This window comes from Setaria italica, chromosome VII (genome assembly GCF_000263155.2).
Source record: "Setaria italica strain Yugu1 chromosome VII, Setaria_italica_v2.0, whole genome shotgun sequence".
Taxonomy (NCBI): Eukaryota; Viridiplantae; Streptophyta; class Magnoliopsida; order Poales; family Poaceae; genus Setaria; species Setaria italica.
In genome coordinates this window covers 34,835,456-34,848,459 of record NC_028456.1, presented here as the reverse complement: position 1 = coordinate 34,848,459, position 13,004 = coordinate 34,835,456, and the positions used below count along the sequence as shown (strand labels likewise).

Sequence of the window (13,004 nt, the reverse complement as noted above, 5' to 3'; positions counted from 1 at the left end):
AAAGAAGGGGAGCCACCGGCGTACAAGCCCTGCTACCAGTGCCGCACAGGGGATTCCTAGCCGCTTGCTGCTCTGTTGCCAAACCGAGATGAGGAAAAGCAGCGAAGCGATACACATAATGGATGGCAGGTGGGTAACAGTCCGAAAAAGTAAGACTGAACCTGCTGCGGAAATTACACCGAGAAAAAACAGCTCTGAAAAAACAGCTCCACGTGGTAGAACCTGCCGGTAGCCAAACGCTTTGGTTGCTTTCTGCTTTTTTTTTTTTTTAAGCCAAAGCAGCCTCAACAGCCCAACCAAAACTGCTGGTCGTAGCGTTGCCCACGGCGAGCCTGAGAGAGGCGGCGTGGTCGTCATCACGCGACCCGCAGCGGAGCTCGAGGAGGAGGCGGCCGTTCCGGGACGCCATGAAGCGGGAGTTCCGGAGCAGGTCGCCGTCGAACGCGCCGGGAGGAGCGGCGGGGCGGGAGGAATTCCAGACGCGGGCTCGAGTTGTAGTCGTGCCTCTGAGCCGACGGCGAGGGCGTTGACGAGACGGTCGTCTTCGGACGGAGGCTTGCGGCGGCAGGTGATGAAACCGGCCTCGCTGGCGACGAGGCGGCGCCCTCGCCTGCAGGTGGCGGCGCAGCGGAGGAGGTCGGCCGTGTCGTCCAAGTAACTCGCGAAAATGTGGAGGAGGAGATCGTCGTTAAGGGCGAAGCAGCCACCGCCGCCGCCGTCCTCGACGCGCGCCATTCGTTTGAGGCGCTTGCTGGTGCTTCCTAGGGACAGAGACGACGTGCGCTCCCGTCGGTGCACGACGACGCCGCGGCGGCGGAAGCATATACGTGCTTGCGCCTTGCGGCAACTACGAAATCGAAGAGAGATCGAGAAGCAAGTCGTGTTGATGGAAGGTCATGATGATTATGGAAGGAGAAAATTGAAAGAGCTTCTTCTACTTTCTTTTTATGATTCTATCCATAAACACAACCTACGATGCCAGTCCGGCAGGATCCATACTTGGAACTTTGGAAGTTTCTCCCTTTATGCAGAAGCTGAACATTTCTGTCTGTCTCCGGTCGAGTTCAACGTGTGAGCCGGTGCCCAGTGCGGCAAGGCAGGGCTGAAATGGCTCGAGATGACGCGCGAGTCGAGCAGCTGGATGACGCCTGGCGCGGTCACGCGTCGGGGGACCTTGTACTGTCCGATGGACGCGCCATGGGAGACGGCGTAGTCGGCGAGCTCCTCGAAGGTGCCCGACCGGACGACCCGGATCTCCAATGGCCCGATGGAGCCGTCCGCCACCCGGCTCTGCCGGTACACCGAGTTCATGGCCTCCTCCATCTCCAGGCAGCACCGGCCCAGCACGTCACCGTCGTCGTCCACGCTCTCGCCCCCGTCGCCGACGACCATCAGCTCCCAGTAGATGACGTAGTGCCCCGGGATGGTCTCGGCGCACGCCCGGCTGGTGTAGTCCAGCACGGCGCCGCCGCCGTGCCGGCGGAGCAGCGCCGACGCGCGCTCCCCGGCGCGCTGCAGCTCGGCCTCGTCGGTCTTGTCGGACTCGATGGACAGCACCACGTTTCTGCGGCGCACGAACCGGACCCGCGGCGCCGCGTTGTGGAAGCCCGTCACACGGAGGACGTCGCCGACGCGGTACCGGTACAGCCCGGCGTAGGTGGTGACCACCAGCTCGTACTCCCGCCCAGCCTCCACGCCGGCGAGCTCCACTAGCAGGTGGCTCGCCGCCGGTGCGTCTCCGGCGGCGGCGTCGACGGGCAGGAACTCGAAGTAGGCCATGGTGGGCATGATGGTGTAGGATACCTCGGACGGATCGCACATCGGGGAGAGGTTGATGCCGACGGAGGCTTCCGAGGACACGTACATCTTGGAAATGATCGGCAAGCCACCGCTGTAGTGATTCAGGATCGGGACGTACTGCGCCATGGAGCCGGTGACGACGGTGTCGAGGTACTTGGTGTTGGGCCAGATCCGTGCGATAATCCCGGCCCCGCTGTCGCCATTGGACCCCGAGCCCTCGGCGCGGACGAACTGGGCGAGCTCGGGGTCCGGCCGGAGGATGCCGGCGACCGCCTCGCGCACCGACGGGTCGGTGACGCGGTCGGTGAGCTCGCCGGCCTCGATGTCGGCGGCGAGCTGCTCCCAGTTCTGCTGGAAGAAGCGGACGGCCCGGAGGACGCCGGAGGCGAACGCGGCGCCGACGCGCACCACGCGGTGGCGCTGGCACAGCCCGCAGAGCACCTGCGCGTACATGCTCTGGAACGCGTCCGGGCAGAGGATGGCCGCCACGGGGCTCGTGAGGGCGCCGGGAGGGAGCTTCTGGAATGCCTCGCTCTTGAACAATCTCGTCAGGACCGTCCGCGCCGGCAGGCCTCCCGGCGTCGTCGTCTCCGATTTGGCGAAGTGGAAGTAGAGGCCACACCCCTCATCAAACCCAGACACATACCTGCATGCTCCATGGCCGCCATTACTGTTAGTACAGAGTGCTAACAAGCTAGATGCAGTATTAGTAACTTACTGGATGATGACGGGCTTGATGAGGCCGCCCAGCATCATGCGGCGGTGGAACTCATCCTCGACGGTGGGTATCAGCTTGCGCTCGCCGCCCGACGTGCCGGAGCTGGTGAAGAACTCGGTGACGGGGTGCCCCGGCCCCGTGAGGATGGGCGAGCGGTCGCCGTTGGCGATGCGGCGGATGTACGGCAGGAGGTCCTCGTACTCCACCATGGGAACCTTGGCCCGGAAGGTGGCGCGGTCGGTGGCGCCGGCGAGGTCGCACTTGTTGCCGAGGTACTCTGTCTCGGCGTTGCGGGCGAGGATCTCCCCCAGGACGCGCTCCTGCACGGCGTCCGCGTTGGTGGTCACCTCCTCGATGAAGCGAAGCTTCTCGGTGTCCATCTCTTTCGCCAGCGACGAGGCAGGGGTACGGGTCGCCGCGCCGGGGGTCGACTTGCCGGTCGTCGCCGCTGCCTTTGGCTGGCTCAATCGGTCAATCCTAGCAGCATGTGGTGGTTGATATTCGCTGTGAGTGTGGATCACGAGATGGTGATGAGACCAGACAAGACCAGGAAAAGATATTCGCTGTCTGTATGAGCAGGAGATGCTCTAAAAAAATGAGCACGAGTACTGTACAACACTCATTTCTTTATGCAATGTGCAGTTCGGTTCAACTTTGAAGGACCGAAACGGCGACCAGAGGGGGTGAATGGGCGCAAGTTCAAAAAAATAAAGTTTAACACTTCCCCTTCCTCTCAAAACTTAATTAAATCACGTTTTTCAAATCTGGACAGAATACTGTTTCCTTAATAAAAAGGATATGGACGAAAATCCGTAAGACCGATCAATCTAAAAATTTGACAGAAAAATCTATACAAAATTATGCAACTAACCCAACTGGAATCATGTCAATCGGACTTTCGGATCTTGAGATATTAAAGGAACAAGAAGACTGTATCAGACAATGACGAGAATAGATTAAGCTCTAATAAGATGCCCTAGCATGATTTTAGATGGATCAAATCAATCTTAACCTCAGCACAACATGACGCACAAGCACATAGATTAATTCACTAATATGAAAAATTGAGACAAGTAATGTGCTTACAAAAGTACATCTAGCCTCCGCCCAAACATCCTCCCTCTCTTAATTGGAGAGATCAATAAAAATCCCTCACTTAGATTGAAACCCTAGGCTAGACTAGAGAGAGATGAACAGTACCTGCGACGATGAACAGTACCGCGCGTGAACAGTAACCGCGATGAACAGTAACTAACCGCGATGAACAGTAATCGCGATGAACAGTAATCGCGAGTTACTGTAGCGCCGAGTTACTGTAGCGCCGAGTACTGTAGCGCCGCCTGTAGCAAAAGGGCTCAAACTCTCTCAACCCTAGGTGCCACGTATTTATATCCTTAGGGTGGCACGGCCTATTTACACATAACCCCCTACGCTAAATAAATTTAACGTAGGTGCGTAAATTCCAGTTACGTCCTCCATGACAAATTCCGCGATGTCCGCGATTCCTCCATCTCCGTGATGTGATCCTCGCGATGTCGCCGCACGACCATCCGAAATCGTATCGCGATCGCCGGAATCTCCATCTTCGGCCAACGCTCGCCGCACGAGCGTCCCGGTACGATGCATGGCTTTATGGCTCAACCAGCGAACCCCGGATTTTGTGGTGCAATCCGAAAACCTCCCTTGACGTCCTCTCGCCGTGTAGCCAGGTACAGTAGACGTACACCGCACGATCGCCTGTCCCTCGAACGCGAGCCTTGATCCACCCTTCACCGTCCCACGGTTCGTCGGCATGGCATCCTATCCCTGTTCTTCACTCGTCGCCGCATGTACCTCGTCTCCACCTGTCACCTGCAACCACACCTGCCAAGAGACACGTCACACGCACACCGTGTTGTCAATCGCTCATCACCAAGGTACTAGCCCACCGGCATCTCAATCTCCCCCTTGATGAGTGCATTGACAACACCACACCGCACAAATTTATTCGAGCTAAAAAAGAAAATAGAAAGAAGGAAGAAGAAACAATCTTGATCCCCAAAGACATGGGCTAGTCAAAAAACAATCTCAGCAGCAAAACTCAACACTTTCAGCAAAGCTCCCCCTCAAAACAAGCACGTCAAGTCTCAGCAAAAAACGAAATCAAACTCCTCTTGCAAAAATGAATTTGTGCTACTCGCTCTCCCCCTTGTTGACAAAGCACTCCATCAAGATTAAAATGCAAAGAATCAATTTCGAGAACTATGTGAGAGAGCACAAGTAGAAGCTTCTGAGACATATGTCAAATACTTATAATAGCCAACTAACAACACTAGCCATCCAGAGAAGCAACACAATGCCATGACCAATAGAAATTTAGAATTAAAGTCGTTTTGAAAACCAATTAACCAGGCAAAAGCATGCATATTTCAAAATTAGTGCCAAGCTGAAGACAGAAACATATATCAAGCTCACACGACGGATACACAACTTCAATCAAAGTTCACTTCAACGCCCACAAATGCACTTGTCATATTTAATTCTGGCTTTTATGAGCATGACAAGCAGGGATATGGGAAGCAAGAATTGTGCTCAGCCAGGTTGTTTAATTTTGCTTATGAGCAAGAACCAGCAGAGACATGGGAAAATCAGAGTTGTGCCCATATGTAAATTCTCAGTAAAGCAAGCAGATCATGAGCGAGATAGCAGAGATATGGGAATTCAGAGTTTTTGCTCACAACCATGGTATGCACTTCCGAGTTAAAACTTGCATTGTGAGTTACATTTGCAGTGAAAAATCATTAAAAGAAGCTGACAACCGAACCATGAGCAAGATATATGTCTAGTATTCAACAAGTCACTAAATCCAGAAAAGCAAGTAGAGCCCAACATAATTTTTGAAGTATACATATATATATGTTGTTTTCAAAAAAAACTGGTCAAGCAAAGCATTTAAACCTCTCCAAAAGCATCGGTCGCAAACTAGCCAAAACAAGTATAAAGCATATGTAACCGAAGCAACTCATAATGATACTAAAATGGGTAACACACCCCGAACTCACCACGCAAACGTGCAAACGTGGTTTGATCGAGTGGTTTAGTCAGAATATCAGCAAGTTGCTGACTAGTATCAATGTATTTAAGCTCAATATCACCCTTCTCAACATGATCCCTCAGAAAATGATGACGAACCTCAATATGTTTCGTCTTAGAATGAAGCACAGGATTCTTTGCAACACTTATAGCACTAGTGCTGTCACACAAGAGAGGAACGCGAGAAAACGACAAACCAAAATCGCGAAGGGTAGCTATCATCCATAAAAGCTGAGAACAGCAACTAGCAGCAGCAACATACTCGGCCTCTGTAGTAGATTGAGCAACATTGGATTGTTTTCTGGAGGACCAAGAAACAAGCGAAGAACCCAAAAATTGGCAAGTACCCGAAGTAGACTTTCTATCCAAACGACACCCAGCAAAATCAGCATCCGAATAACCACACAAACTGAGAGTCGAAGCAGCAGAGTACCAAAGGCCAAATTCAGGAGTAAATCGAAGATACCTCATGATGCGCTTCACCGCCTGACGATGAGAAATCCTAGGGGACGCCTGAAAACGAGCACACATACACACAGCAAAGTGTATATCCGGCCTTGTTGCAGTCAAGTACAACAGTGACCCGATCATGCTTCGATAATCCTTCTGATCCACGGGCTCTCCGTTCTCATCAGCATCCAAAGCCGCGCTAGTCGGCATGGGCGTAGAAATTGGCTTTGCATCATCCATCGCAAACTTCTGCAGGACATCCTTCGTGTACTTTCCCTGATGTACAAATGTTCCTTCCGAAGTTTGTTTAATTTGTAAGCCAAGGAAGAATTTCAGCTCGCCCATCATAGACATCTCAAATTCTTTGCTCATCACATCTGCAAACTTTTTCACAAGAACATGAGAGGAACCACCGAAAATGATATCATCCACATAAATCTGAACTATTAAAGTGTCATTGCCTTGCCTGAGGAGAAAAAGAGTTTTATCAACTGAACCCATTTTGAATCTGTTTTTAAGTAGAAAAGTTTTCAATCTAGCATACCAAGCACGAGGTGCTTGCTTCAAACCATATAAAGCCTTTTGCAACTTAAAAACACGATCAGGAAAATTGGGGTGTTCAAAACCAGGCGGTTGTTTGACATAAACTTCTTCTTCTATAAAACCATTCAGAAAAGCACTTTTTACATCCATTTGATAAAGCTTGTAACCATGTGAAGCAGCCATTGCAAGCAAGATACGAATGGCTTCTAAACGAGCAACGGGAGCAAAAGTTTCACCATAATCAATACCCTCCTTTTGACAAAACCCCTGAGCCACTAATCTGGCTTTGTTCCTGACAACATGACCATCTTCTCCTTGTTTGTTCTTAAAAACCCATTTAGTCCCAATTGGTTTACAAGAAGGAGGAGGATCAACCAAAACCCAAACTTGATTTCGTTCAAAATTTTCTAACTCCTCATGCATGGCATTGACCCAGTTAGAATCAGATAAAGCATGTCCAACATCTCGGGGTTCAAAAGAGGCAACAAAAGCAGTATGAGCAAAAACACAATAATTTTTGTTTTTCATACCTCTGTTCCGTGTCGTTCGCTCATTCAAGTTACCTATCATTTTTTCAGGAGGGTGGCGATTCTGAATGTGGCGTGGTGCTGTACGTTCTGAAATCGCCTCTCCTTCAACTGCAGCCGGTACCTGATCAAAAGTCGGTGAAGCTGCAGGCGCTGCTGTAGATGTACGTGTAGGCAATGGTCCATCCTCCAAAGTGGTGGAGGGTGCCTGCTCGAGCTGCGCGCCAGGCTCCCCCTGCATCACAGGCGGGGTGTCATCGTCGTCGTCATTGTTGTATCCATCTTCCTCTTGCTCATCCTCAAAAATATCCTGCCCGATCTCATCATCACCTGCACATTCAAAAGCAAAAGAAAAACAAGGCATTGTCTCGTCGAAGGTGACCTCACATGTCTCCTCGATGCGGTTAGTGTCAATATTAAGCACACGGTAAGCACGCCCTTGCAAAGCATACCCCAGAAATAACCCATCAGAAGAACGAGACTCAAACTTATCCAAGTTTCCCTTTTTTAGAATAAAGCACTTGCAACCAAACACTCGAAAGTGGGAAACTTTGGGAGGACGTCCAAATCTCAACTCATATGATGTTTTCTTCAGGAAAGCTCTCAGAAAAATTCTATTAGCAACATAGCAAGCGGTGTTGATTGCCTCAGCCCAGAAACGTCTAGGGGTTTTATGTTCATCTAGCATTGTCCTAGCCATTTCAACAAGCGTGCGATTTTTCCTTTCAACAACACCGTTCTGAGGAGGAACATAAGGAGAAGAAAATTGATGATCAAGACCATGTTCTGCACAAAAAGCTTTCATACGAGAGTTCTTGAATTCCGTACCATTGTCACTGCGAATTGCTCTAACGGCATTATTTGACAACTCATTTTTCAGCTTCAGAACAAGATCATGAACATGTGAAAAGGCGTCATCCTTAGATTCCAGAAAGAACACCCATGAGTATCGAGAAAAATCATCCACAACAACGAGCACATACCACTTCCCACCAGCAGACCGAACACGGGCTGGACCAACAATGTCCATATGTAACAGTTCACCCGGTCGTCTCATCATCACCTGCGTCACAGGTGCATGGGAAGCAGCAACCATTTTTCCATGTTTGCAGGGAGCACAAATTAAATCTTTTTCAAACTTGAGTTTTGGCAAACCATCAATTAAATCCATCGAACTCAAGCGACAAAGCAAATCAAAGCTCAAGTGGCCCAACCGACGATGCCACTTCCAAATATCAGGGAAACCACGAGCAACCAAACAACGAGTCTGTCCAAAAGATTTAGAAAAATCAACCTTAAAAACTCGTCCAAAGGGAGAAATCTTGCAAACAAGGTTGCCAGTAGAATCAAGAACTCGCGAATTGCCTTTCTTAAAACGCACTTCAAAATCATCTTCAAGAAGTTGTGAGACAGAAAGCAGATTATAGTGCAAATTTTGTACTTTCGCGACATCCTTTAGTATGAATTTATCAGTTACCTTGATGCAGCCATGCGCCAAAACCTTACCTTTACTATTATCCCCGAATGTAATATATTCCTTACCGCTCGCGGGGGTGAGGCTGGAGAACCATTTGTCATCTCCGGTCATGTGGCGCGAACAACCGGAATCCATTATCCATATGTTCTCCTCGCCTCCATCCTGCAGTCAATGGCGAACACAAGAGTGAGCTAATGACTCAACACTGGGGTTAGGATAATGTAGAGAAAACCAGTGTTGGGCCACTTGCTCAAAAGAGGCATTAGCAAAATCAAACCTCTCGAAAGAATGACGAGAACCACGAGGGGGAAAACATGGCCTGTCATTCCGACGTGGGGCAGGAGCACGAGTATGTGGGCGAAAACCAAAAGACCAACTAGCAGGTTCACGACCCAAAATAGGACGATCATGAGTACCACGTGCAGAGTACTGCTCACGTCTCTCAGCACGCTTCCGACGGAAGCAAAACCCATAGAGATGACCATCACGATCACAAAAATCACAATGGTAATGCTTATGTGAAGGAGCAAAAGAAGCCTTAGCCTTAGAACCAGAAGCAACAAAGTTATGCTTAGGTCTAGCAGTGTGAACACATGGCGAAGTAGATGGCTTAGCGTTCTGTGCAACATTGAAGTGTTTAGGTTTAGGCACCCAAACCTGCTTTTTTGGAACAGATCTCGATGGTTCAACTGACAACCCCTCAGATGTGACACATGGACCCTCTTTCCTAGGAGGTGGTCCAGTGTACTTAGCCAAAGGTGGATTCTTTTCAGAAATAGGAGGTCCACTCTTTTCACCAAAAACATGTTTCAAATCATATCCAGGTCCAAAACGCTCACTCCGTTTAATTTGAGCAATTGACATACCAATCTGAGGTTCACGAATAGAGCACCAACCAAGAATCACTCTCAAATGTTTATTTTCTTCTTCCAAAGCAGAAAACTTCACCCTCAAATCATTATTTTCAGCAACAAAAGTAGGGCAAGTTAAACAGGAAGGCAAAGCAGGACAAGAGTGTTTCTCCAACTCAATAACACGAGATTTAGCATTATTCAAATTAGATTTCAAGGTTGGACAAGAAGCACAAGCGTCAAGTGAAGCCGAACCAGAGTGAAGTTTTTCTAACTCAATCTTAGCATTTTCAAATTTGTCAACAATGAAGGCATGCTTAGATTGCAATTCAGAAAGTGAAACCATATGCACAGAGCACTCTTCACATTCTACTTCAGCAGGAGTAGCATCTTTTAAGTCTTTTAATTCAGAGATGACTCTATCATACTCAGCCTTAAGTTTTGCTAAAATCTTGTTTTGTTTATCAATAATTTTTGTCAATTCTTTAATTTCTTCTTCTGCTGAATTTTGTACCTCATTGTCAGAAGAGTTGTCGCTGAGATTAGAAGCTTCATCATCTTCTAAGGCCATGGTGCACATCCCTCCCTTGATGTCGGCGAGGAAGCAGAGTCCATCAGTTTTCTTTTTGGGCAGCTCATTCTCGGAGTCTGAATCACTTGAGTTCGAAGAAGCATCTGAAACAAAATCACCAAGAGAAGAAAACAAAACATGTGCAGCCCTTTTAATTTGCTTATCAGTGTACTTCTGGCCATTCTTCTTCATGCGCCTGTCACCCTTCTTATTCTTCTCCCTTGGTTGTTCCTGGCGCCTGGAGTTGTTGCCCTGATCAAATGTTCTCTTGTTCGGGCAATCAGCTGCAAAGTGGCCTCGCTCACCACAGCTGAAACATCCTTCTGAGCGTCTTCTGTTGCGTCGGTTCTCATAGACTCGCTTGAATTTGTTGGAGAGCAGCACCAACTGATCATCATCTAGCGTCTCCAACTCATCATCTGCAACATGACACAAAGAAGACAAGGCAAAGCTTGGAGGAACTGGATTAGTGTTAGCGTTAGTTTTACTCCCAGAAACCAAAGCCATAGGAACATCAGAAGAAGAAGCGCTAGTGGGATTTTTCAATTTGCGCTTGGAGAGGACATCAATCTCTTTTGACTTAAGCTTACTGAAAAGCTCGTCAGTGGTAAGAGTCTCATAGCCAGCAGACTCAACGATTGCCTCTACCTTCATATCCCACTCATCAGTAAGTGAATGCAACAATCTGAGAGCCCTTGCATGATCATTGTAAGGCATATCCTTATTAAGGGCTTTCATTTTGTTTACAATCACTTGAAACCTTGCAAAAAGATCTTCAATAGATTCACCAGGCAACTGAGAAAAAGCATCAAATTCTTTTCTATAAATTTCAAATTTTCGTGTTTTCACAGCGTTGGAGCCTTCATGATATTTCTTTAATTTATCCCAGATCTGAAAAGCTAGCTCCTCACTGGAAATACGATCATACTCGGGTTTACAAAGAGAAGCTTGCAAAATGTCAACAACCCGATTATTTGCTTCAAGAAGAGCAACAGCAGCAGGATCAGTAGGGTCCTCTGCAGGAATCACATATGTAGAGTTTTGTGTGATCCTCCACAGATTCATCCCCTTCCCCTTCAAATAAGCTTTCATACGTGACTGCCAATAGTCATAATCAGTACCATCAAAATGCGGAGCGCGTGTATCGAATTTTCCGGAGGTCGCCATGGTTTTCGTAACCGATTAAGATATAGAAAACCTTAACTGGCTCTGATACCAATTGAAGGACCGAAACGGCGACCAGAGGGGGGGTGAATGGGCGCAAGTTCAAAAAAATAAAGTTTAACACTTCCCCTTACTCTCAAAACTTAATTAAATCACGTTTTTCAAATCTGGACAGAATACTGTTTCCTTAATAAAAAGGATATGGACGAAAATCCGTAAGACCGATCAATCTAAAAATTTGACAGAAAAATCTATACAAAATTATGCAACTAACCCAACTGGAATCATGTCAATCGGACTTTCGGATCTTGAGATATTAAAGGAACAAGAAGACTGTATCAGACAATGAAGAGAATAGATTAAGCTCTAATAAGATGCCCTAGCATGATTTTAGATGGATCAAATCAATCTTAACCTCAGCACAACATGACGCACAAGCACATAGATTAATTCACTAATATGAAAAATTGAGACAAGTAATGTGCTTACAAAAGTACATCTAGCCTCCGCCCAAACATCCTCCCTCTCTTAATTGGAGAGATCAATAAAAATCCCTCACTTAGATTGAAACCCTAGGTGCCACGTATTTATATCCTTAGGGTGGCACGGCCTATTTACACATAACCCCCTACGCTAAATAAATTTAACGTAGGTGCGTAAATTCCAGTTACGTCCTCCATGACAAATTCCGCGATGTCCGCGATTCCTCCATCTCCGTGATGTGATCCTCGCGATGTCGCCGCACGACCATCCGAAATCGTATCGCGATCGCCGGAATCTCCATCTTCGGCCAACGCTCGCCGCACGAGCGTCCCGGTACGATGCATGGCTTTATGGCTCAACCAGCGAACCCCGGATTTTGTGGTGCAATCCGAAAACCTCCCTTGACGTCCTCTCGCCGTGTAGCCAGGTACAGTAGACGTACACCGCACGATCGCCTGTCCCTCGAACGCGAGCCTTGATCCACCCTTCACCGTCCCACGGTTCGTCGGCATGGCATCCTATCCCTGTTCTTCACTCATCGCCGCATGTACCTCGTCTCCACCTGTCACCTGCAACCACACCTGCCAAGAGACACGTCACACGCACACCGTGTTGTCAATCGCTCATCACCAAGGTACTAGCCCACCGGCATCTCAAACTTATCAGCCACCTAACGGTGTTTTTCTCTCACAACAAATCAGCTGTTTCAGCTTTTCAGCCGGCTTATAAGTCCAGCCGAACAGGTCCAATGATTGTGATGGTGATCAATAAAAGGAAAAGTTGCAAAAATCCACCCATACATTTTAGGCGATTTCAAATACCCATCCGCCGCCGCGGCTCACTTTTCTTACAGTCTAAAACCTGCAAATTTTATGCATTTTCAAATGTAGCTTGCCATTTCATTTGAACCAGTGCTTCACAATGTGCTCATTCCAGCCATCGATGCCAATGCCACCTATGAATTCAGAGCTTGCCATTTCATTTGTATCCCATCTAATTTCAGTAGCCATGCAATGCATGTTTGTCCTCCCGGTAGCCTTACAGGAGGAACCAACGATACCAAGGGTGCTGATAGTTCTTGTGGCACGGTGCTGCTCACTCCTGATACTGGGTGTCATTCAAACTACCTGCTGTTCGGAGGTGCAGGGAACTCTAGACATGAAATGGATGGAATGAAACAAGAATCGAGCATTGGATAAATTCAAGTATGCCATCTCTTATGCCACAAATGAAGGTTCACTCATTCACATCACAGGGTAAACTGAAGCAACCGAATATTTATGATTTATGATTTTGATGGTCTTCACAATTCCATGACCAAAGCAGAACAATTCTGAATGGCATGTGT

General features: G+C 48.1%; 2 protein-coding genes across 2 annotated transcripts; both read right to left on the bottom strand.

Annotated features, from left to right (window-relative positions):
- Positions 1–866: 866 nt before the first annotated feature.
- LOC101777525 (probable indole-3-acetic acid-amido synthetase GH3.8) lies at positions 867–3,045 on the bottom strand. The gene is made up of 2 exons (XM_004977417.3): positions 2,519–3,045; positions 867–2,446 (listed from the first exon to the last, which is right to left on the bottom strand). The coding sequence occupies exons 1-2, from the start codon at positions 2,896–2,898 to the stop codon at positions 1,024–1,026; spliced, it is 1,803 nt and encodes a 600-aa protein (XP_004977474.1). The 5' UTR covers positions 2,899–3,045; the 3' UTR covers positions 867–1,023.
- Positions 3,046–6,069: 3,024 nt separating this feature from the next.
- LOC111257976 lies at positions 6,070–11,176 on the bottom strand. Its single transcript, XM_022828579.1, has 6 exons — positions 9,245–11,176; positions 8,588–8,749; positions 7,939–8,173; positions 7,235–7,440; positions 6,174–6,316; positions 6,070–6,103 (listed from the first exon to the last, which is right to left on the bottom strand). The coding sequence occupies exons 1-6, from the start codon at positions 11,174–11,176 to the stop codon at positions 6,070–6,072; spliced, it is 2,712 nt and encodes a 903-aa protein (XP_022684314.1).
- Positions 11,177–13,004: the final 1,828 nt, after the last annotated feature.

Excerpts from the sequence above, each read along its gene's own strand:
- LOC101777525 (XM_004977417.3), bottom strand. The coding sequence starts at position 2,898 with ATGGACACCGAGAAGCTTCGCTTCATCGAGGAGGTGACCACCAACGCG. Across the intron at positions 2,447-2,518 it reads ATCAAGCCCGTCATCATCCA|GTATGTGTCTGGGTTTGATG; the intron begins GTAAGTTACTAA and ends TGGAGCATGCAG.
- LOC111257976 (XM_022828579.1), bottom strand. The coding sequence starts at position 11,176 with ATGGCGACCTCCGGAAAATTCGATACACGCGCTCCGCATTTTGATGGT. Across the intron at positions 8,750-9,244 it reads GATCTGTTCCAAAAAAGCAG|GATGGAGGCGAGGAGAACAT; the intron begins GTTTGGGTGCCT and ends CATTGACTGCAG. Across the intron at positions 7,441-7,938 it reads AGCAATTCGCAGTGACAATG|GTGATGATGAGATCGGGCAG; the intron begins GTACGGAATTCA and ends TTGAATGTGCAG.